This window comes from Periophthalmus magnuspinnatus, chromosome 1 (genome assembly GCF_009829125.3).
Source record: "Periophthalmus magnuspinnatus isolate fPerMag1 chromosome 1, fPerMag1.2.pri, whole genome shotgun sequence".
Lineage (NCBI taxonomy): Eukaryota > Metazoa > Chordata > Actinopteri > Gobiiformes > Gobiidae > Periophthalmus > Periophthalmus magnuspinnatus.
The window spans coordinates 6,178,318-6,204,186 of record NC_047126.1 but is presented as its reverse complement, the minus strand read 5'-3'; the positions used below and the strand labels follow the sequence as shown (position 1 = coordinate 6,204,186).

Sequence of the window (25,869 nt, the reverse complement as noted above, 5' to 3'; positions counted from 1 at the left end):
ACAAAAAAGACAAGACATATTCTCTCTTATGAATTTAAAATGTCTTTACTGATTATGGCGTGTCTCAAAGCAGATTTATTTAGAGCTTTTAACTGTGTTATACCGATATTATTTTGTTAACCCTATGCACTTTCCATTACTGTAACCAGGCAACCAGTTGTGCTATAGTGTAAATTAAAACGGCGTCTCAAAGCAGAGACATGGAGCTCTAAGGACTGAGCACATTATAGACCATTATAGCACGCCTAGATTTTTTTCAAATCTGTTTTTAGCCATAAAAATCATGTTAAAGGAAGTATCAGCATGTACTTTTGCCTTTTTTCACACAACTTCTTCTATTTTACATATCCATCCTTATTTTTTCTCTGATTGGTCGTCTTCGAGGGACGATGTAAGCACATTACCGTAATGACAGTAACATATTTAAAGAGCCCCGTGCCTCTGCTTTGAGACGCCGTTTGAATTTACATGAAGCACAATCGGTTGCGGAGTTACGGTAACGGAAAGTCTGCAACCGCGAGTCTATCTGCGGCGATAGCGTTCGACGCTATAGGGCTAATTGGTGATACCCGCAGAATTTGGCAGCGTCATAGTCGTTTTTGTCGTCTTTGCTGCTCGCTAGTGTGAGGTGCAGGTGTCCATCAGACGTCCAGACTCCGATGACGTTCACGCCGACGTCAGCTCCCGTTGGACTTTGCAGTTTCTAACGTGGATGTCAGCGCACTTGTTTCTTTTTAATGAGTTTCTTTGAATATTGTGATTTAAAATGCACAGATTATAGACCGATGAGCTCCTACAAGTGCAATAACTAATCATTGCAACAATATTTGACTAAAACATTTCTGGACATTCGCACAAAGATTACACCATAGAGCATTTCATATCTCCAGGCTGGTCTGCCAAATGTGCAAGTTTTTATTAATTTTTTTTTTACATCGGGATAACCAAAGGGCTCCTACAGGGCAGACTGGCAGAACACAAATACACATCCACACAAATGACCTGCGGGCCTTGGACTTCCATAATAACCCTGCCAGCCTCCAGGCACATGGAATACACCACATATCAGACACTATACAAAAGGACATAGACTAAAAAAACAGCAGCAACTGGATCTATGCACTTTAAGGCAATAAATACTTAATGAGGACCTTGATTTTACTGTGTTTTTGTAGTATGTTGCATTATTACTACTTTTATAATTGGGTCCTTTGGGTTTAACGTCATCATCTAGTGGTGTTTCGTTCACTTTTCTCATAGGTTCACATCTCACACTGACGGAGAAGCTCTATTGGTGTAACACGTGTATAATATAATATGGTATTTTTGAATTATTTTTGTCCCAGAGGCAGAAACGCGCTTCGGCTCAGGTCTGTTATGACATGTCGTAATCATTAAACGCATTTTAAATTCATCTTACTGCCTTGTTTCTTTGGTATTTTTGTACATACCAGCCGGTCTCTTTACCACAGAGCGCCTCTTTAACTCTTTTTACTACGTCTCATCCCTCCCTCGAGGTCCATGAAGCGACCCTTGTGATACTTTGCGCTCGAAGTATTTGTCCGAACGTTCCTCCTTTCAGTCGCAGATGAATGATGCGTAGAACTCGAGTGTGACACATATCAATCTGCTGAGTTAGCCGTTTCTCTCCAGAGTTCGGATCAATCGGGACAGTCCGGTGGCGATCCAATAAACGCTTTTGTGTTTTTAAACTTGGCGTCGAATCCCGTAGGTGTGAACGGCTGCGCATTTTACCAGCCACAGCCATTATTTGAAGTCTTTTTTGCTGTACATTTACTCCACTAAAGCCCAAATCGAACCCCTCACCTATAGGAATGGCGAAAGCGTAATAAACGAGAAGACAAAATAACCGTGACAGTCTATTAATCCGTAATCACTGAGAGAAGCCGGTGATGCTTTGGTCCCCTTCGGCGAGATTAGCCATTAGGTTGGCAAAATGAAGTTCGAGGTTAGAGATTGACCAGCGGGAGGTCCAGACGGAGACCAAAGAGGCTAGATAAAAGAGAAAATGGAGCACGTTGCCAGATCGGAGGATGCAGAGGATTAGCTATGACGGAGCAACCAAAATAAGTAAAGATTCGCAAACGTGTCAATCACTCAGGGCAGATTATACTTTCCATATTCAAATTTGGATAGATCCTTATTCCACTTTTCTTTCTGTGTTTCTTTTTTTAGAAAGGTGTCATGCCGCTTACACTAAGACTAATAATTGCCTGCTTGACTTCCTTCAAGGCTTAGTGCAATTTGGGATCATTATTTGGCGCCCCCCGGGTAATAAGTACAGGTATTACATTCTCATCCATTTCATTCTGTCAGCCAAGCATCACCGGGGACGAGACGTGTCTGGAGACAACGGAGTAAACATTTGGCACAGCTGTAGTCCCGACACATGACGAGACGCATCGATTTACGTTTTATCTTACACTTTCAACGTGGCATTGTGTTAAGGAAATCAGGTATGAATGAACTAGCCGAGGGGAGAGGGATGAACATGCGTACACATCCTCTGGCGGGGTTTTTATATGCTAGCGCCGAACAGAGGAGGATTTGATTCAATAATCCAAGACTTGTGGCATCTCAGGAGAGCCCTACAATTCAGTCTGCCAATAATATTTCACCACTTTGTAGCATTTGGTAAATCTGAGAGAGTGGAATAACTACAGAGTGGTTACAATTCCATCTGGGCTTTGAAGGATGAGGATTTGCGGGGTCGTAAACCAGAACAGAAATAATATCTGAGGATTTCTTGATTCCAATTTGTCTCTCTGTTTCCTTGACCGTTTTAGGCTACGTCCTGTTTGTTATTATTGCAGGTGCACAGTTTTTGCTGCATTAAAACAGTGTAATATATCAATAAGTAACATAAAAATAGATTAACGGGACTGTCATGGTGTTGATTTTCCTTGAGTTTTTTTTTTTTTTTTGTAACCCAGTTTTATTTTGTAAAGGTGTGTTTGAGTTTTACTTCCTGTCATACTGATTGTTTAACCTGTGTCTCGTTCCTCTCCTCCTCAGTGTCACGCTCTTTAAGTTTCCATTTTGGAGTTTTGACTTTACTTTTACTTCTGGTCTTTGTTAAAGTTCACGTTAAAGCGTGTTTCAAGTACAGTCCTGCGTTTTTGGGTCCTCCCTCTGTTTAAACTTCACAGTGAGGCTATAAAACGACAGATTTTGGAGTTGTTTTATGAGTATTATTCTTTGTTTTTGTTGTGCCATATCGCCGTAGCTGATTCCTACTTTGCGCAATGGCAATAAAACCTTTTTCCTGATTCTGATTGTAATGGAAAAACCAAGTTGCCGTCAAGTCTATTTCGAGATATTTCCTCCACTTCGCAAACACGACCAGCGCCTTGGCACGGGTCCACGCTCTCCCACTGCTCACATTTATTTCTCTATTGAAGTGTAAATCAACACGCTGAAAGACTTGACCACTGCACTTTTATTCTTGACCTCTTTGTATCGCTTAAACCATGATTGACTAAAGACGCACAAAACATTTTCCAAATCCCATAAATTCCCCATTGAATTTCTAAAACCCCATGAGGCAGCGGGCACATTTTGAGAGCGGAGCGAGGGGGAGGTCATAAATAGCGGGTCTGGCAGGATTACAGACGTGTGCTGGTTGTTTCTTTGGGCATGTGCGGAGCCGGAGTTTGGCCGAGCCGACTGAGGTGTGCGGCGAGTTCAAGGAAAAATGGAGTTCCATATAGGCTATAATTGACTTCGTACAGTGTCTGGTGAAAATTCTCATTGTTTTTGTTCAAGATTTTGTATGTTCTTTCTTTCTTTCTTCTTTATTTGTCAGGGATCATGTACAAATTCATTAATCTTACAAAAGAAAAGATGATTTGTACCAGTTTTAGCTGCTGCTGCTTTCCATGTGCAGTCCCTGAACACATATTAAAATACACAAAATACGCAGCAGTTTAGCAGTAAAATACAAAAAATGTCCCCGTGTCCAGTACAGTATGTTTCCTATAGTCCAAACCAACATAAAAAATCAATAAAGTGCAGATTTTTACAGTGAGACAGAACATTACAAATCAACTAGACTGATGTGGATAAATTTGAGTATCTAAAATGTACTTTTTCACATTTCTAGTAATAATATTCAAATCTACAGACACTTTCAGACTGTCTGGAGCACTTTCTCTGTCTGGTGGTTTGAAATGAAAAGGCGATTGAGCAAAAGTCAAGGATCTTTTAGGACCTGTGCAATTTGGGTTCACAGAGACTGAGTGGATCGAGGAGTTTGTTTGGACGAAAGTTTAATAAATGTTTTCAAAGTTGGTGGAGCTGCAATATTAATGATTTTGAGTAAATTTGTTAGATTTAAATACAAAATTAAACTGTCGAAACTGAACATTTTGTATTTACAGTGATAATATCTTAAGTAAATACAGGGTAAAACAGGGTCAGTACATGAAGTAAAATGTGTTCTGGTTTTGCCTCAGTATAGATTTGTAAAAGCAGCTCCAACACGGTCAAAATGAGAGCGCTGTGTGTCGTCTGCAACTAAATATAAAGCATCTTTTTAATCTCTGAATCAGAAAGTAGCTCTGTTAACATGCTGGTTGATGTTAGAGTTGACGATTTGCAGCACTTGACCATCTGCGGTGGAGTAGTTGGCGGATTTGAACAGCATAAAAACACACGATTTTAACGATGATGCAGTTTAAATCGGATCAATGTCCTTTGTTTTTAAATCTTAGGATAACAGGACTTAGTTTCCTGCTTTTGCCATCACTTTTCCCATCATCCTCAGTAGATCCAGGCGTCGTACTTTGAGTCTAAAGAATGAACAATGTGCCAAAATATAAACCAATAAGGAAAGTGCTAGTCAAGTTTGGTAATTTGGAGTGTTTTTACAGATTTTAAAAAATGTTTCATATTGACAGTTTCAAATTTCAGACTCAATTTTGAAACTAAAATAAAAGTTTGATACCATGGACTGCAATTCTTACCAAAAAATAATAAAAGTTGCTTTAATATTCCCATGTGGTCTCATAATATCTCTGCAAGTCCAGTCTAAAACTATCCAGGAAAAGCAACATTTTTGTGAGTTTGTTTCATTATCTACCTAATTTTTTAAGTAAATGATAAACGAGGACGACAGTAGCTTTGTTGGTAGAGTGTTTGGCAGTTCGATTCCCACTCCCGACCTAAAAATAAACTGTTTTTGGAATGTGCGGTGCGATTCCAGCTCCCACAGATGAATATGATTATTGTTTCCTTGGCGAGTTTTAACCCACCTTATCCATTCCAATGTTTATTTTGATGATCGTTGAAAGGAGCAGTGTTTATACGGTTTATCTTCTTCCTGTTCCTTTTGTTTATGCCGGTAATGACAAGGCACGTAAACGCTTGTATTTATGTTAATTGTCTGATTGTTTTTCACTGTTCAAATTGATGCCAACGAAATTAAATGGCACGAGAAATAGATAAATAAGTAGTCTGTGTAGTCCGTCAGTCGTCCAGGTTTGATCCATAGCAAAAGACGAAGTTTAAATCCGTCAACTGGACAAATTGTTGTAGGAGTGAAGACGTTTCGCTGCTCATCCAAGACGCTTCTTCAGTTCTGGTCAGATTACTGCTTGACACTGCCTTATATCTGTCTGAAGGGAGGAGCTAACTACACTGAAACTGTAAACGGCTATTGTCTCCAGTTTCAGCCTTAACGACCCTATTCAAACTGTAATGGCTGCCGATTATTCTCTTTGTTCCTGTTTGCTTTGGGTCTGAGGATAGAGTTGTAGATCTGTGATAGATTATGTTTCAGGTCCCCATTCCTGTTTAAGGAAGGATTGTCTTTCCGAACAAAAATAGCTTCTTTAACTCCTCTCTCAAACCATTTCTCAAAAATAGATAAGTACACATTTTGATAACCCTAACAGTGACACGAAAAACGAAAACACAAAAAAACAAAAACTGAACAGACTACGCATCCAGAACCTTCAAACTCAAAATGGAGTGTGCTAGAACTCAAACTGAAATGCACCCGCTGTATTGTACAACGCCTCTCCAAGCTAATACAGTGTCGTGAGATTGTTTTAAAACGCAGTCACATCTGCTGACAGTGGAGCGCGTGATCAGTGTGTAATCTAAATGGAAATAACATGGCAGCAGCAGCGAGTACAGAGGCAGCGGTGGGGTGACGTCTTCCTGTGATGATTTCATCTCAGAGCCATAATTAGTTTATAAGCAGCGCTGAATGCTGTGACTGACATCTGTCTTATCCACCTGTTCAGAGCTCGATGGCACTGGAATTTGTTTTTTGTGGTTTTCAGAAAGTGGATACAGAAATACAAAAAAAAAAAACTTGACTTGATGGTGTCATTTGTTGTATTAGCGAGGTTTTATTCCAGTTATGTCTACGTTTATTACATTTAGCGACTGGAATAGGCAATGGTGGAGAAGTGTCTTGCTCAGAGGCATGATAGCAATCTGCACTTGAAGAGGTTTGAACTGGTGACCCTCCAGTTTTGTGGCTGAACACCTTTTTTTACCAATAAGGACTCCAACCAAACGTTCAGCTTTTTGGAGGATTCTTTGGCTCATTCCGACTTTGTCAATTTGTGTCGTAACGTGTGGAGGATCATTATTTGCAAACACAGAAATGTAAATGTTGATTGACGGTGCAGATGGTAAAGAGATCGTAGACTGACGTCTTCGAACCGGTCATAGGTAGCGGGGTCAGAGGCGAAGGTGTTCATATCAGTCGAGGAGAGCTGGGTCAGAGGCGGAGGTGCAAGGTAGTTCCAAGGAGCAGGATCTGGTGAAAAACAAGAAAAAACAGCTGAGTACTGAAATCAAACGCACGAAAACTAGACTGAGCCGAGTGGAACTGTACCACGGGGGATGCGCGGACGATCTGGCGGAGTTTGTAGGATCCTCAGTCCCTTCGTACTCCCGAGGTGGAGGCTTGATTACTCATGGGCTGCAGGTGTGTAGCTACAGGCTCAAACACAGAAGGGAGGGGGAAAGACAGCACAGAAACACAAGGACAGACTGGGATCTTGACAATTTGGCTACTAAGACTAAGCTCCTAACTCCTTAAGACTAAACCTGATGTGCGCCACCATCGGCCATGATAAGGACTGTCCTAACTCGCTAGTCAAATAGTGAGTTACGAAGGAGTTAGAAAAAGGAGCCTGTATGCCTCCTTTCGTAGCTTCTTAAGTATCAAAACCTTATCAACAGTAGGGAGCTATGAGGCATCCCCACAATACAGTGCGCTTTTTTCCCCCAAAGGTTTCCAAACTTAGCTGATCTTTACAGTCATCGTCAGTGCGTTCAGGATGAGGTTCAGGTTAGGGCATTCGGCTTCACCAAAGGCAGCTGAAACTCCTTCTTCTATCCGTCGAGGATTCTTATGATTGTCATTCAGAACGAGCTCATCATCAAGGGCAGTGATTTACGCCCTTTTTACAATACCACCATAAACTCTTACAATCTATCCTTGAATATAATACAATACAATTTGAATAAAACACCCCTGAAGTAAAAATTATCCCTATTTTATGATTACACACTATGTAACGTGTTCTACCGAGGGGTCGACCACCTGCTCGTCTCCACAAAGATGTTATTACTTTGCGTTCAAAATCCCACAGCACGGCATCAGTTCATTCATATACAGATGTTTTTCTTTGATTCATTATTACGTTAACTGTGGTCGCCTGTCCTCAGATCTGACCTGTAACGTGGCCTGGTGGTGTTATTGGCTTGTCTTTGTGCAGATGTTGCTTTGTCCGGAACCTACAGCAACTTACAACGAGCAGGTGGTGGATGAAAAGTTAAATAGTGCTCCTTAAAGCCTAGTTTTGGTTCATTTGTCCATTCCTCATCAATAATAGTCATATAAATCATATGAACTTGTTGGTCTTGTACTACAAAGCTCGACTTCTTCTTTGTTATTACGACAGGCGGCCATTGTTTTAAAGGTCCTAGATTACACAAAATTGACTCTTGTGAGCTTTAAGTCATGGTGGAACGCTGTTACCTCATCAAAAACGTACTCGAAGTTGTGTTTTTGTGTTTTAAAACGTGTGCGAATGAAGCAAAACACAACTCCAGGCATGTTTGCGATGAGGAAACATAACAGATCAGAAAAAAGGCGTAGAACAAGCCTTTTAAGTGCGGTCTCTGTTTTCTATTTCCGTCTCACTTCATTCATGATTGAAATGCTATTATCAATTCTCCCTCCTCTCCTCTCCTTTGCACTCTTCTCCTCTTTCCTTTCGTGCCGCATTCCTCCATTCCTCTCCAGTCCATACACAAACATTTTCCCGGGATGTGCCAGTTTCACTTAGCATCCGTCTGGATTCTCTCCCTACTGCGGTGATTGGCAGTGGAGCAGGCATTAGCATTTCCTGGTCCTGGCATGGAAGCACTAACAGGAGGAGAGAGGGAGAGGATGTGCTCGGAATTCTGAGCCAAAAACCCTTATTATATCGGAAAACAATACATTTCAACACCTTTGTACGTTAAATTTAGCGCTGATTCTTTTGAGATTGGACATGCAGGTAGAGGCGGGAGTTCAAAATCGGAAAATGATCATGTTTTTGGAGAATGCAGAAGTGATATTCCTGCCCTTTTGTGCTTAATTTTATGATCCATTCACGTTTTGTGCAAGACCTAAACCTCAACCCAGCAATTTACAGGCACCAAAAAAATGAAGATATTAATTTCTGTCAGGTTGGTTTCTGTTGCTGAGATGAGAGGGAAAGATGAAAGGAAAATATTGACAGCCACGTTAAAAATGATGCATGTGTGGTTAATTAATGTGTTAATTACGGAAGAGCAGAACTGACGAACGTGGAGTTACAGGCTCTGGGCTGTTGTGGCACGTCGGCCTCACCTAATGGTTGGTGGTACTGATCATAAAGGGCGATCTGACACATTGCCTCTGTTTGGAGCGTGCCTGGAACGGTCCGATCTCCAGACGTCCCGTACTGACACTGACGCCCTCCCTGTTTCTCAAGAGCGCTCGTGCCTTCACCCGCACAGCATTTGTCAGATCAGCTATGATTATAAGAGACTCCAGTGATTGTTGAGGTAGCCATGTCTCTTCTCTTCTAACAAGTGTTGGTGCAGTGGCGGGTTCGCTCGTTGGCGCGGTGCGTTCAGGTTCCCCGTGTCCTGTCCTCCGCAGAACAGACAGCTGAACATATGTGGACCCCAAACCCACATATCAGAAACATGCTGCTTTTACGCTTGAGCAGAGCAAAATACACAGGTGTCAATGTTTCATTTTGGAGCTCCACCTGAAGGCTCGTCGCTCTTTGGTGGCACAAGGAAAGAAGCCGTGAGAGAAACAGTGGCTATAAACAGCAGCTCTGGATCTACACAGTGAACCGTTGTGACCAGCTTTTTCTTGAATCACAAAACATAAAACAGAATTATGGGACACCCTAAAGAAAGTCAGATCGGACACAAAGACGTGCTCCCGCCAAACGCAGCCAGGCGCCGTAAACACAGACGTGAGCACAGACGACCCTTTCTACTCCACGTGTTATGATCAGTGCTGCCAACCACTGTGTGAAGAGCACAGTGACGTGTGCAACAGCCCAGAGCCTGTAAAGGTCTGTGTTTGCCTTTGGTTATGCACAGACGCGCTCTCGATCTGTCATTAGATATAAGCAAAGTGATAAGGGCCGGGCTCTTCACTGCTGCAGATCACACAGACGACAGGCTCGGACCTGCTGAAAGTGACTGGCCCCAGTTCATTTAATATGAGCTTAACATGTTCATGTTAAAACGGGAAACTCATGTAACTGTAACCTGTAACGATTACATTTTAACAAAATAAATCTTTCTCTTAATAAAGAAAAAGCTGATAAAAATGTTTAACCCACATTTGTCAGTTCTGTGTTGGCGTAGATAAAAGTGTGAGAAGTTTAACAAAATCATTTTTCAGAGCTGTCAAAGCAGAAGCTTCATTTGAGAAAACATTTGATTTATGAATGAATTTAACAAACTACTGAAGTGAAGTCAGTGTAACATGACTCTATACATGTATTATTTCCATATGTGCACATTTGTTTAGGAGCAGATTCAATTGTGAAACTTAAAGCTGCACTATGTAACTTTTCTTGGGAGCCCGCCCTCTGCTGTATCCATGGAAACTGCATTGCCTTGACTATTTCACAATATGGCATTAAACATCCATCTTAAATGTATTCACTTAGGTATACTCAGTCTCAATGTAGATATGTAAGAGTAATATCATACTGTTGGACTTTCCAGAAAAATCCAAAACATTTCCATGGAAACACGTAGGTGGCCAATTGTCCACCCAAAAAGTTACACAGTGCACCTTTAAATATCTTAATTGTATCTTAATTTTTGCCTTCACACTCCCTCCCTCCCATGAGTATCATAGCAACCAAAGAGCCAATCGTGCTAAAGGTGATGCCTCTTCCCGCCCACACCGCTGGTTTAGCTGGGAGCAGGTTCACGACGCTGTCAATCAACCCTGCCAACGTTAACGGAGCGACCTCAGGGAAAGAAAACAAAATAGACAAAACGGCAAAATAAAAACACCATGTAACATCATGTCGAGCGGGTTAATACAAACATTTTAAGAGCAAAATGACGAGTCTGACAGCAGCATTTATGGAGACACGATGACGGTTGTTCAATAAAAAGTGAATTGTTGATGGAGCCGGAAAATCAACTCCATCAACAGGAAAAAAACAATCAGAAGCAGAGTTACCTAATATTTAATTGGCTTATCGTTGGCACACGGTTTTACACGAGTGAATGTGCCAAAACGAGTGCAAATGTGGAGAGATGTCATTATTTGGATACTCGTAACTGGATTTACAGCAGGTGAGTGTTGTATGTGAGTTTACAGATCACTAAAAAGTCCCCCAGATGATCTCCGTCTACTGCATCATAAGTACTACTACATCATAAGTACTACTACACGGTAAGTACAGTGATTTAGAGCAGTGCATCCTCTGCTGTAAGTGCACAAGTGCTGTCATTCATCCTGCGTGTGTTTGATATGTTCACGTCAGCGTTTGGTAAATGGATCTTTTAGGTTTATCGAATGCAACAGTTTATCCTACAAATATTTCTCAGTTTTGTTGGTTCTGGAAAAGAGGATAACTTAAGTGAGGCTGACTGTAGATGCACATTTGGTGATTTTTAAGCCACAATAAGGCCTGTCTTTAACTCAAACGAGCAGCAGGCTGTATTTTGGCAGAGTGGTTGAGTGGGTTTTGCTGTTATTTTGTCTGGAAGTCTAACTTTGCTATTTAGACACTTGTTGAAAATCACTGTAGGCTCGTCTCGTCTCGTCCTTTTCTCCTCACACTTGAACTCTGTCTTCAGGCTGGTTCATTGTCCAGCGTCTGATCTGTGTGGATGTGCTGCTCCTCGACGCACATGAATGTCAATCAGGCTCGTGTGTGTGTGCTGTGTGTGTTGTGTGTGCGCTGTGTGTGTTGTGTGTGCGCACCCCAGCTACAAAAATTATACGGACAACTTAATAACTATTCTGAACAGCTAAAGTTTGGCACAATAATGTCTCCATATGAGCCTAATATTGTTATTTATCGTCACAGAAAATACAAAATAATAACATAATAATGAATGCAAATGAAATGATGACACACACATGACTCTGAGTCGCCCCACAGAGGCTCGTATGGTCCCGTCTGTGTCGGGACGTCTCAGTATCAGACCCTTTTTCTCTGTTTTTTGTTGACGTTTGGTTCGGTCCACACGAGCTTTCACACATCGACACTGGACTAAAACTGGAAAGTCTGAAACTTTCACACTTTAGAACTTTCAGACTTTTGTTTTTTTGTTTTGTTTTTTTTTCATTTTTACTTCTTAAAATGTGTAAAAAAAAAATAAAAAAAAAAAAATTCTAAATTCCAGAGTTGAATGAGCAGCTGGAGGCAAAAGTGAAATTGCTGTTTCAATAGGGAAACTGGGATTAGCCATAAAATATCACAAAATACCAAAATCCATGTGTGACTGCTAGAAATGTTGAGCTCACTACAGTTTTTCTACTTTCTTTCCACTCCACTTTGATCTTAAATAAGAAACAAATATATGTGAAATGTGCATTAAGTGTATGGGATTCATTAATCTGCTCAAAGTCAATAAATAAATGAAACGAAAATGAACATTTGTACCCTGAAAATGCAAAATAGTTTATCTTATGTTACAAAGTCTTGAAGCGATTATCATTTAGATCTGTTAATCAGTAGAACATAGAACATGTATTATGTCAGCCTGATCTGATTTATTTAATGTTAATTTGAACAGAGACAGATGCAACAAACACAGATGAACATTGCTGTACTCTGACCCGGGTGTTAAGTTTGAACATTGTGATGATATAAGACTTTAACGGGTCTATTCAGTGTGAAAAACAGTGACCAAACCCATACGTTTCCCCCCCGTGCTCCACTGCTGCGCTCGTCCTCACAGGTTTATAGGGACGTCTTATCAGAGCCTCTTAAAGAAAATACGGAGCTTACAACTTTAGATTTGATCATCGCTCTTAAATGGACTTTTTTTTTCCTTTCGCACTTGCCATAAATATGTGTTGATCCACCGTTCTGCAGATAAAAAGCTAATCCGCGTATACGAAATCTGCCAAGGAGTTATTTCTTGCTCCGAACAGAACGTGGTGTGACAAAAATATCCGGCGGTAATTTGTCTTAAAGCTTTCACCGCAGGAGCAAATTGTTTGAGGATAAAACTAATGTTGCAGTTTCACAGGAAAAATACAAAAAAACAAGATTAGTCGCTTTTTCCAACACTCCCTGTCCTTACTGTGCCTTATTTCTGCAGCAAATGAGTGAACGTAAACGGAATAAAAACAAAAAAAAAAGGCTTTGAACAGGTCTTTGGAGAACGCGCTAACGTGATTCATGGAAGTGCGTTTTGCTTTGTTATTGTGGTGTTGTTTTCTATAACACAGGAATTAAACGATGCAATTAAGGCTGGATATCAATAAGATTTTGCCGATACGATACACAGGCCACGATACGATAAATATCTTGATACAGCTTGTGGGGAAGCTGGCCCGAGTGATCAAAATAGGAGGCAGACTCAAAAGAAGTCCCATTAGACACAATTTATTCCTGTGTAGTGGTACACCGTGAACACAAAAAATAATACATATGTACAAAAATTAACGGTGCTCAACGAAAAACTAAGCAACCAAACTTAAACAACTGAAACAAAAGCCACGAGTACCCTGGCTACACTGGTGTCTTTCATCTGTCTAATTGCCCAGACTAAAATACTTTCCTGTACCGGAAGCTCCACCCCTGGTCTACTCCATCTCTTGTCCAGGGGGCGGTGGGAGTAACATCAGCACTATGTTCCATAAAAACATCTCTCAGGCCCAAGTCCCTTTACTAACAGTGTTTAACTAAATAAACTATAAACACTTAGTTCATGAAATAAAAATACACAAGACATTAACACAAAGAAATAAACAAACTTAAGCCAGTTATTCCCCTTCCACATGGTCCGACCCACGACCCCACTCAAGCCTATAAAATGGCCGACATAGGGCACGCCCCCTCTTTGTCTGGACCATGTGGAGATGCAGGTAAGATGATTATTGAACTGAACTGAATAGACACATTTAACTAAATAAAATATATTTAACTAACAAATGTGTGGTGATTTACTGATTGCAACTAAACAAAACAAACCCGGGATAGTTCTATTTAGTTTAGTATTGAAGTTATTGAAAATGAACAGACATGTGCAAAACCAAATCATAGTACTATTAAAAGGGACAAAGGCCCACTTTGTCACACAGCTCTTTTTTTGATACAATGTTACGATATATTTCAAATTGATCCGATACAATTCAGTGAAGCGTATAGGCTTTCGTGACTCATTTCCACAAAAAATAAACATTAACACTGCATTTATCTTCTGTTTATTGAAAGTGAATGAACATAAAGTGCATTTTGCTAACTAGAGGCACACACCAGACTGTTGCATTGGCCGATATTATTCATCCACAGTTTATACGAGCTTCACATTTACATAAAACAGGGACACGTGCAGTTTATCGGCTCTGAAGGATAACAACATATCGACTAAAACAACTGTGATATTAAAAGTTTTTGTTAAACCGCTGCTAATATGAAATACACATTTTAATCAACAAAACAGTGAATCAAATGTCAAAAGTTCTGCATAAACAAGTTTCTTTCCTCTAACAACCCACATAATAGTGCTAAAACATGCAAAAAAATATATATTGTTACAGCAGCCCAAGATATCGATACTGTATCATGACATTAAACGATACGATTTATTGATATTTTGATATTTTTGTACACTCTTATATTGCAGTACTGTCCATTGTCAATGTGGCTGTATCTGCGATTATGTTTTTGCAATGTATTTTTTTACTTTCACTGTGCAAATGTCTAAAGAATAAACATCTTTAGCCTCAATGTCGCAGGGAGCGTGGGTCAAAAACAGGATTTATGCTCAACGTAGACACTGGATACAAGTGTGTTCATGTCTGTAAATGTAGCTTCTCGTACTTGGGCTGAACATTTGTGGAAAACGATCTACTTTTGAGGTTTTTCTGATTATTATATGATGTAGGATTCGGTCCAAAGCTCTTCTTTTAAAGCACAACAGTTTTTTTTAGAGCTATACAGTTGTTTCCTCTTCTTGAAGTTGCATTCAGAGTGATTCATGCGTGTTTGAGTAAACTTTATGCTCCTTTACTCAAGACGTCACTGCTTCGATTTACCCGTTTTCACCTCCACGGGACACGCCCACTGCTCTGTCCTTACTTCAGTCTCGATTTTGATATTGTTACTGGGTGATACACGTAGGATTCATCAGCGTCGGGCAGCCATTTTTGTAGTAAATCTGCTACACGCTACTGTGATCTGCAGCTGTTTTTATTGCGACGACATCATAGATTGTAACTATATAGACAGACAAAAGCAACGTAGACGAGGATTTATTTTTTTTTTAAACATGTGTAAGAACATTAAGATTTGAGATTGGAGAATATGACCTGCTAAATTAATAATAATAATTAAAAAAAAATCTATTTCAGAACATATTTGTAGAGGTCTAAACTGCAGAATTAGCTGATTTGTTTTAGTTTTTTTTTTTTTACATAAAACAGAAAAAAATGTTGTTTGCAAAGGAACTTACACAGTGGTTCCCCGTTTATCGCGAGGGTTACGTTCTAAAAATAACCCACAATAAGCGAAATCCGTGAAGTATCAGCTTTATTTACAATTATTCTATATGTTTTTGGCTGTAAAACCCCTCACCACACACTTTATACACTTTTCTCACACAGACATTAACGTTTTCTCACATTTCTCTCTCGTTTAAACACAAAGTTCAAACCTTCGTCGGCGCCTTTGTCGGTGCAGAACGTTCCATCGACGTCGTGGGTTTTGTCGGGGAGAAAACAAATTGCAAACGTACACCACTTCACGCGCTCATACGATGTAAAAAAGCACGTAAAGTTGCACAAAAATCCGCGAGACTGCGAAAGGTGAACTGCGATACAGCGAGGGACGACTAAATAACTGCAGTCCTTGTGATTTTCTAATTGAGACTACGCTAATTACAGTTACTCGCAGCTGTGTTTGTTACGATTTCTTATTCAGTTACGGTATATGTTTCATCCCTACCTTGCACTTGAAATCATAACCCACTCCTTTATCTGTAAACGCGCACAATCTGCCTTTGAGATGTAACAATGTCAAATATATTCATGGTACGTCAGGGGCTCAAGGCAGTCGATGGTAAAGTGGAGGTCAAATCTGAAGATAGTGCCACAGATGTTGAGTGTGTGATGTCTTTTATAGTTTTTTTTTTTTTTTCTCCTGGTTCCAGCGCTGGGCTCCTCACAGATGGGGCTGTGTGCTGACTTTGGTTTAGCTCAGCAAACATCCAGCCCATTATTTTATTCATTATACCAAGACAGAGCAGGTTCAGCGGCTGGAATTGCACTTCTCCAAGTCCACGTCCCCAGTAACCTCAGCCCTATGATCTAAAACCTCTTCAGGCGGGTTTTTTTTGTTGAAGGAACGATATAACACGATAGACAATTAAAGAAAAAGTAAATACAGATCTATTTTGCATAATATCCCTCTTTAAAAACCTTGCACATTTTGCTTCTTCTCCAGGAAAAGTTGTGTTTTTTTAAGCCAAACACCTGATCATTTTTAACTCGTATAACAAATAACACATTTTCCCTACAGGGACAATAAAAGCCTTGTTTCCATTGTTTCGCTTTGGAGCAGATCGGTACAGGCTGCAAGCGTCTCCAGTGTTTAAAGTGAACCTCGCCACCTCGTTTAAGGCGTCCAAAACGACCCCTGGAACATATTATAAATGTGTTCAACATAGTGACACTTTTGCTGTTGTACGTGTCAGTTCTGTCAGTGGCTTTAGATAGAAATTGTTGGATCTTCTCTGCTTTTTTGGCATAAAATATTGAAAACCAGCCATTGGAATCACGGGAAAACAGACACTTTCTTGTGCACGTGTTAAATCACAGCCAAGGGACAAAAAAACAGGATATTTGAGAGAAAATAACAGAAGATTAGCACTAACTTCCCTCCTCGAAAACACGCTCAGTCGTCCATTTAATCGCTAGTTTCTTAATGACGTAAATATGCAACGATGTGTTTGATTGTTGCATCTAAACGTCTAAATCAAGGCCCGTGGGCAAAATGTGGCCCGCCAGGTCATGTTATGTGGCCTGTGACAAAGTAAATTAAAAGCTATGACTGTCTTAAAATATCAGTTTATCAGGAGATACACAGTTACACATTTTTTTTCTTATGTATTCAAATCCATATGCAATATTTGTAACATGAAAAAGTAATAAATATAGAAAAAGTAGTTGCATTTATTTCACATTACATTTGGTTACATTTATCTTATAGTTACATCTGGCCCTTTGAGAGCGACCATTTTGATGATGTGAATGAGTTTTACACACCAGGTCTAAATAAATACTTGAGTTAAACCTAAGTTACATCCAAAAATAACACAATACAAACTAAATGTTACAGGTAGAAAAGCTGCGTGTTTATTCTATGAGAAATACCGGTGAAACGTAGCGCCCTTGGGTGTGCACGGAGCAGAATGTGTGCACACTTTGACGCCCTTTCTAATCACATTGACTGCCCCCTGCTCAGTATTCGGACACTGTTGTCATCTTTGGGCTAACTGTGTGTTCCTCTCGCAGGTGGCCGCGGCAGATGGCCTCTTCCACCGGCTTGTGTCGCTACGGTGCCAGAGTGGACTGCTGCTGGGGCTGGACTCGCCGATCCTGGGGTCAATGCCAGCGTGAGTGCCCACCGAGTCCCCCTGGTGTCTGCGCTGGGTGCACGCACGCAGGGCCACAGACATCAGCAGATACACGCTAAAGCTATTATCGCCGCTAAGCTACATTTTTTATCTTTCTAAAGCAGTTAGCGTGCGCAACAACAAACTCAAAAATGTGAATTTGTTAATGAACACGTGGGCAATTTAAAAGGATAGAATATTGGTTGTTTTGCCTTTTAAACATTTTAGATTTTAGTTTGTCATTGACTTTTAAAGGATAAAAAATACACTAAAGACGATGTAATTTGGAGTTTCTTTGCTACACAAACACATTACAACTATTAAAGTGGTGGAAGAAATACTACATTTGCATTACTTAAGAAATATAGATACCGAAGCAAAAAATACTCGGTAAAAGTAAAAGAATCATATGTAAAAATGTACTTAAATAATAATATTAAAGTGTCTGTTTCCTAATGTACATAGAGTGAAAAGTAAAAGTATTTCGGGCAGATTTTCAGATCTAATCAAGCTTCAAATGTAGTGATTTTGATAAAGATTTGTTTTTAATTTTGTTCAATAGAAACAACTGAACCAATAGTTTTTTCTAGATGTTTTTATTTCTATATTTTTGTTGCGCAAACTGCGAATATGTGAAAAATAAACCCCGCAGCCTTTTCTGCAGGGCTCAAACAGTAATAAACAATACTTTTACTTTTGTAGTGGACTAGAAAGTACAGATATCCACTTAAAAATGCAGATACATACGATTTATACTTAGATACAGTACTTTACTACTTTTACTTTGTTACCTTCCATCACTGCAACAATTCTTGTAATGTGTTAAATTGAGAAATAGGCAAATTAAAACACGAGTAAATCTGGTTTAAGCTCCACGTCACAATATTCACCGTCCAAATGGTCCAGATTTGGACGAGATTTGACTGGTCACCGCCAGAATCCTCTCATCAAACCACTTACCCTCAGCATGAGTGCGATGTCTACTGATGTCTATGGTCCAATCGGGAGGCGCCATGTTTCACGCTGGGGCCAAAAATGCTAATCTACGGTTTGGGCGCACCTGTAAGACAAAACAAACATACATAGCAACACATGCACGCTGTCACCACGCACGAGCGCTAACGGAGCAGTGCACCTGGAGCAATCTTTTAGTAAAGATTGATGCTAATAGCTAGTTGGACCACAGCGGGCCCGGCTAACGTTTCTATTCACACAGCGGGTGGCTTTAATGAAGGGGGAATGTAGCATGCGGACGGGCACATAGTCAAGGTGCAGATTGATTACAGATGACTTAGCCGGCAGCATGAGGACGACCACAAACACAATCGATACGTCGTTAAAGTGGATTCAGAGGAAGGAGCGGCCGTGGTACTGATAGAAACACAGTGTCACGTGTTAGCTTGTGATTTAGCATGTGGTTAGCATGGTGCATTTGTAGCGTATGGATCCCCAGTATTTCTTTAATGCTTGGCTGTAAACTGATAATGTAGAATGGAGCCAGCAGAGGTGTTAATTAGCGGGTTTAACTCAAGTCGTTCGCTAATACGGCCTACTGTGCATCCTGAAACACGCAGGCTGACCTCCTGATCCAAAGATGGGCCGCTCAGCAGGACTAAGGACTAATTATCCAAAGGGGACAAAGAAGTGTGCCGCGTCTTTTCTGAAAAACCTGCAAAAAGAACTAGTTTATTTTAAATGTTTCGCGGCGGTCCAAGTTATTACTCACTCACCTTATGCATTCAGAGCATCCTAATTATTCACAGAGCAGGATATTGGCGTTATGCTAACAAGAACAAGCATGCTAACGATAAAATGCTGACCCTAAGAGCTCCATTTGGCATATGGGGCAAAACTAATTGGACTTTATTACGTGAAAAAACAAGAATAATACATTTTGTTTGTAAAATAATCGCCTAATAGATAGATTTTCACGTAAAACTTCACATTTGGACCGATCTAGTTCCTTTTTTAGCATACTCAGATAATAGAAATTGGCTTTTACCTTACCTAAAGTCACATTTGTAGACCGCAATTACCAAAAACAGTTCGTTGGAGGTTGCTTTTCGATTAGGTTTGGCTGAGTTCATCTCTCTTTTCCCACCTTTGCTGGCGAGTCATTTTACATATCTGATCTTTAGCTTAACCTGGGGTCGGACAGAACTTGACTTGTTACTTTGCACATTAATGCTTAGCTTCCCAGGTCCTTTCGCTGCTCACCCACTCACACAACCTTCTTTGCACAATATAGTTCTACAGTCAAACGCTTAATACACAGTAGAAGAATGGTGGAACCCAGAAGAGACATTTCCCGTTTATTGAAATTGTGATAAAAATGTAATCCCTCTATTTAGTTTTAATTAGGTAACCCGCATAATGTCGACTGCTAGCTTCAAAGACGCACTTTCAAAGACATAATAGTTCTCCCAATGCTAATGACAGACTGGTCTTTTACTTTCGCTTCTTTGATCCATTAAAATTTTCCTTCACATTCCCAAAAAAAGACGATAAACTACACGTCGCTAAATAGAAAGTAGTTTCTCTCATTTTAAATCTCGAGCAAAGACCTGAACGTTTCCATCATCATCCGATAATCACCGAAACCCGGAAAGAACGTAACGGCGCGCTAGGTCGCGTCTCGTCTCCGCGGTATTGCCTAGAATGTTCCTCGGTACGGCATTTAGAGTATGAACGCATGCGAAATACAACAGTTTAACGCCATACTGTGGAACATTCCAGCTCTACGTAGACAACGAGGCGGAATGACGCAAACGTAGCCTCTGGTCATGTTACTTTACAACGACGAGGGATGAAATTATATCTGAAACAATAAGCATCCGACTGCCTACGTTTTTTTTTTTTTTTTTTCCTTTTCTTTTATTATAATGAAATAATAATAATACTCCTGGCTCCCAATTTCAGTCTGTAGCTTCAAGCCATTTTACTTGAGTTACTTCACATTTCATCCATCCACTGTTCTTCTACTGTCTATATTTGGTGCGCTCTGTAATGAGAGGTCGATCGGTTTGGTACTCGGCATGTTGGTTCAGATCACGTCTAATAATAGGCACGCACATTAACCCAATCACCCGCTGCTGCCGTAAGTTTTTTTAAGTATGATTTTCTGTTTTAAACCATCGCTCTGTCCATTTGTTGATGTGTTATTTTGCATATGTTCTGAACGGTTCATCACACACTGTCTGTTTGGTCTTTGGATACACTCTGGCGCCGTTAAAACACACAGCTGATTTAGGTGCGCTCCTGCCAGGATTGCTCCCCGCGGCCTCATCCCAAGTGGCGCCGTGCCATCTTGTCTTTCTTCTTGAAGTCGGATTGCGCTGCCAGATCTGTTATTTAGTGTAGGGGGAAAAAAAAACAACGCAAACACCATTTCCGCAGTTCACGGCCCTGGTGTTTTTCTACGCCTTTTAGCTACAGCGCGTGAACTGTAGCCAAATGCGCTTTTTATCTGCCACCCACTTGATGTTCTGCGTTAGGTAATTGTATTCGGAGATAAATGTTCTGGGCGGAATGGACAATAGCGATGATTCCCAAACTGTGGTCCCTTTTAATTCTAATACGCCGAGTTTATGTCACTTTCCTGGTGAAGGGTCTGCCACCTGTTTGGACATGTTATTGGACATGTTTTTACTTTGCCTGGAATGTTCTATAGTTATGGCGTTAAATTCACCAAGCGCTCACCGTGGAGACGAGCAAATATTGCCTCCGAGCCAAGTATTATTTGTAGCTGTACAAACCCTGTAATTTAAGGAAATACAACGACCACAAAAGTTGGCTTCAGTGCTTGGAAAATTGCGTTTTTCACCTACGTTCTATCCCCGTCCACTAGTCTTTTCTTGTAATTATTCAATGAATCCGAACTCAGGGGCATACGTGTAGGTTTTAGAAAAGTTACAGCCCATCTATCCGTTTTCCTCCGTTTACGCGGGGGCAGCAGTCTAAGCAGGAACGCCCAGACTTCCCTCACCCCAGACACGTCCTCCAGCTCCTCTAAGGCGACCCCAAAGCATTCCCAGGCCATGTTACAACCACGTTTTCTCAAATTAAAAAAAACGTCGTACCTGTTTCTGTTGTCACGGGCGACAGTAGCTCAGTTTCGAGAGTTTTTGACGTCTGATCTGGAGGTTTGCCCGTTCGAAACCTGCTCTTGACATAAAAATTACTGGTTTAGCGGTGAGATTCAGTGACCCACAGGTCGACTAAGTGACTCCAGCTCGCTCAGATGGATACCGTGGTGTGAATAGATGAAAATATGACAATTTACCATGCAGTTTTTTATCTTTTTTTATAGAGAGAACATAATGAGCACACCAGACTCTCTTTTTCATGTTTAAATAATGTGGTTTACAGTGAATAAAATGTAAAATAATCATCAATTTTGCACAGTCTATGTCTATAAAACGTCTATAAATGTCTTTGTTACACCTTTTTTAGCCTTATTTGAACCGTCAGTGTCGGTTCAACTCGGGTTCGTCCGTATTTTTCAAACATTTACAGACTAAATCCCCTCTCGGTTCCTTCAGACCTGAGCTTCTTCGAGCCAGTTAACCGCGGTCTTTTAAAAGCCTAATTCTACTTGTACTTAAAAGAACTTCACTACACTCGGAACAACCTAAACGGCCACACATTTCTTTTCATTACCGCTGACCTTGGCTGCGAAGATACCTCTTTAAATCTCTCGACAAGATTGTGAAGGATTATTTAGACAAGTCAGTGCTGCTTCGGTGATGTGATGTTGTGCTTTTAAAAGGGACCTGGAGTCAACAGTAATCCTGGCCGTTCTGTCCCAGTGCGGCAGGTCTGGGCCCGCCGCCACCCTGGGAAACGCATCGTAGATTCTGGACGGGGACAAAATCGCTTCGTTGTCATTGCGGTTTCAGTTGAAGAGCAGCCATATTCTGGGACCAAATGAATACTTCAAGCCAGTAGATGAAACGTTAAGCATAATAATTTATCAAACTGGCATTTATTTTTACTAAAGCGACATGGCACGCTTTTAAAGGCATCTTCGTTATCTAAAATGCTTTCAAGCGTTTCCAAATAAGCGCGATACTGGAAGCTCCTCGCGGTCTGGGGATGGTTGCTCAACAGCGCAGCCTCCTGATTGGACGTTTGAGAGTTGGAGCGAAAGCATAATTGAAATGGAAACAGAACTAGCGCTGTTCCAAATAAAGCTCGTTTCAGCGAATGGTTCAAAGTGCATTTATTTGCTAAAGCTGTTGTGCGATTGTCGACGTGGCGTCCTGCAGCTTTTCCGTCACAAACTCTCTGTAAACTGTTCTAATAATTAAACTCGCAAATGATACGGCTGCACTTAAAGATTCTGTCGCCAAACAATTCATTAGGTTGTGAAAGAGGCGTGACGACGGGATTTTACTCGTGTTACCCAGAGAACGGTGCTTTAACTCTTTATTGTCTCCACGGAGATGCTGTTTTTTTTTACTCAGAATGTTCAACAGCACGGCATTAAACTGATCTGTCTCCATGGTGAGATTCAGATGGCAATATCAGAGTTTACAGGTCAGGTCTGTTGAGATGACCCTTCAATAAAGAAAAAAAATAATAAAATTAATGAATAAATACATAAATAATAATAATAACAGTAATAATAATAATAATAACAGTAATAATAATAATGATAATAATAATAACAGTAATAATAATAATGATAATAATAATAACAGTAATAATAATAATAATAACAGTAGTAATAATAATAATAATAATAATAATAATAATAACAGTAGTAATAATAATAATAATAATAACAACAATAATAACAATAACAATAATAACAATAATAATAATAACAGTAATAATAATAACAGTAATAATAATAAATATGTTTAATGCCATACTGTGGAACGTTCCAGACAAAGACATGTCCATGGAGATAAACGGTTAGAAAAGTTGCACAGTTCATCTTTAAAAATAGTCTTCTCTCCGCATATTTTGGAGTGTAAATAGTAAATAGTCATATTTGTATAGTTCGTCAGTCGTCCAGACCTGATCCATTGTAAAAACCAAAATTTAAATCTGTCAACTGGACAAAAAGTTATAGAAAGGGTGACGTTTCTTCAGTTGTGGTCAGATCACTGCTGGACACTGACTTATATCTGTCTGAAGAGAGCAGCTAACGACACTGAACCTGTAAACAGCTTATATTTACACTTTTTGTATGTTGGCTAGGTCTGTTGAGCTACACTAAGTGAGGACTGTGCCTAGGTCATACTTCAATCATTCAGCTCTTAATGGATGTTTGTTTACACACTCCTACAACTTTTTATCCAGTTGACAGATTTTATTCACTCCCTGGCCAAAAAAAAAAAAAAAAAGGTCACACACTCTAATATTCCGTCGTTCCGCCTTTAGCTTTGATTACGTCACGACCAACTGCAGGAGGCTCGTACATATTTGCTTAGTTAAATCCAGGTGGCGACTTTTTTTTTGACCGGGCAGTGTATTTGTACAACACATTTTCATACTTCAAGAAGAGTTAAGTGTCTTGCCTAAGGATCTAACGGCAATATTCACCTGTGGGAGCTGGAATTGGACCCTCAACTTGTGGGCGAGTAGATCTGACCGCTCGACTGGTGATGTTTCTGTCGAGAACGAGATTCAAACTGCGTCCCTTAGCGTGTGTGTAATCCAGATAACGATCATACGGATACTAAATTAGATTATGCAAATTATATTATTAGTTTTAATCCAGCAAATGTCCTGAAGTTCACATGAATCAGCTGTGTTTCCAAACAGACAAAATAAATGTGTTTTCTGATGAGGCCAAACAGCAGTGTGTGATCATTGTGTGTGTGTGTGTGTGTGTGTGTGTGTTGTTCTGGAGTTCCACATGTTCCTTTTCTTTTGAGTTCATCCTACACGTCCAATACTCCAGAATCCACCAAATTCATAAACCCCTCCCTCCACGTCTCCTCTTAATGCTCCGAAACGCCTCCGACTGGGCACTCCGCTCAAATCCCCTCAATCCACACCACTATCCCACGGAAAAGATGAGTTAAAGATGAGAGAGATGGAGAGAAAGAGAGACAAGAGGGACAAGAGAGAGACATGGAAAAGGGAGACAAGAGAGGGACATGGAAGAGAGAGGGAGACGAGAGAGGGACATGGAAGAGAGAGGGAGACAAGAGAGGGACATGGAAAAGAGAGAGAGACAAGAAAGGGACATGGAAAAGAGAGAGAGACAAGAGAGGGACATGGAAAAGAAAGAGAGACAAGAGAGGGACATGGAAAAGAGAGACAAGAGAGGGACATGGAAAAGAAAGAGAGACAAGAGAGGGACATGGAAAAGAGAGAGAGACAAGAGAGGGACATGGAAAAGAGAGACGAGAGAGGGACATGGAAAAGAGAGAGACGAGAGAGGGACATGGAAAAGAGAGAGACAAGAGGGACATGGAAAAGAGAGAGACAAGAGAGGGACATGGAAAAGAGAGAGAGAGACAAGAGAGGGACATGGAAAAGAGAGAGAGGTGAAGCAGGAAGAAAGACAGATAAAGAGAGACACAGATAGAGAAACAGAGATAGAAGATGAGAGAACCAGAAAGAAAGGCAGATAGAGGGAGACACAAAGAGAGACAGATAGAGGGAGGGAAACAGAGAGACAAGGTAGGGACACAGAAAGAGAGAGAGGGTAGGACAAGGAGACAAATGGACAGATAGAGAGAGGCACAAAGTGAGAGAGAGATAGTGGGAGAGAGGAACATAGACAGAAAAAGAGAGTGACAGAAGGGGTAGAAAGTGAGACAGAGAGAGAGAGACAGAGAGGTAGAGAGTGAGACAGAGACAGTAAAAGAGAGAGACAGAGAGGTAGAGAGTGAGACAGAGACAGTAAAAGAGAGAGACAGAAGTAGAGAGTGAGACAGACAGTAAAAGAGAGAGACAGTGAAGTAGAGTGAGAGACAGAGAGGTAGAGAGTGAGACAGAGTGAGAGACAGTGAGGTAGAGAGACAGCTAAAGGGTCGGTGTAATCATAGATGGACGGAGGCAGTTCCTTAGACTTGTGTGGGGCTGGAGTTGAGTTTGTGCAACTCCACTCTGGGAAGAAAAGAACTTAATAGATCGACTTTTTTTTTCTTTTTCTTTTTTTTTTCTTTTTTTTTTTTTTTTTTCTTTTTTACAGCTTACAGGGCCAAAATAGCAGTGGGAATCGATAGAAAAAGTTTAATCCTCAAGGTGGAAGTGGAGTCAGAAGTGATTGTTGTTAAAGTTTGGGTGTTTGAGCGAGACTTCACGGCTCATGATGTAGTGCAGTGTTATTCCAACCAGCTGTTTTTATAAGTTTTACTGCCTCTGTGAGTATTACACATGTCCACGATTTATTACTATTGTCGAGTACAATTCTCAAAACACCCATTAAGTATTTAGAGAAGTCACATTTTAAGCCAGTTTATTTGTGTATGTGCAGTTTTGTCTACTTAATCCACACATCCATGCCTCTTATTTCTGTAAATTGGAAAAGTTAGTAAAATTGCAGTGAGT

The 25,869-nt window shown here is 40.4% G+C and overlaps 1 protein-coding gene across 2 annotated transcripts in view; it reads left to right on the top strand.

Annotated features, from left to right (window-relative positions):
* The window catches only part of npnta (nephronectin a), a 126,145-nt gene that overhangs the window by 9,641 nt on the left and 90,635 nt on the right, over nt 1–25,869 (top strand). For both annotated transcript variants that reach the window (XM_033974743.2, XM_055223876.1), the window contains exon 2: nt 17,255–17,355. In XM_033974743.2, coding sequence (XP_033830634.1) covers nt 17,255–17,355 — 101 coding nt within the window. The remainder of the gene's footprint in view (nt 1–17,254; nt 17,356–25,869) is intronic.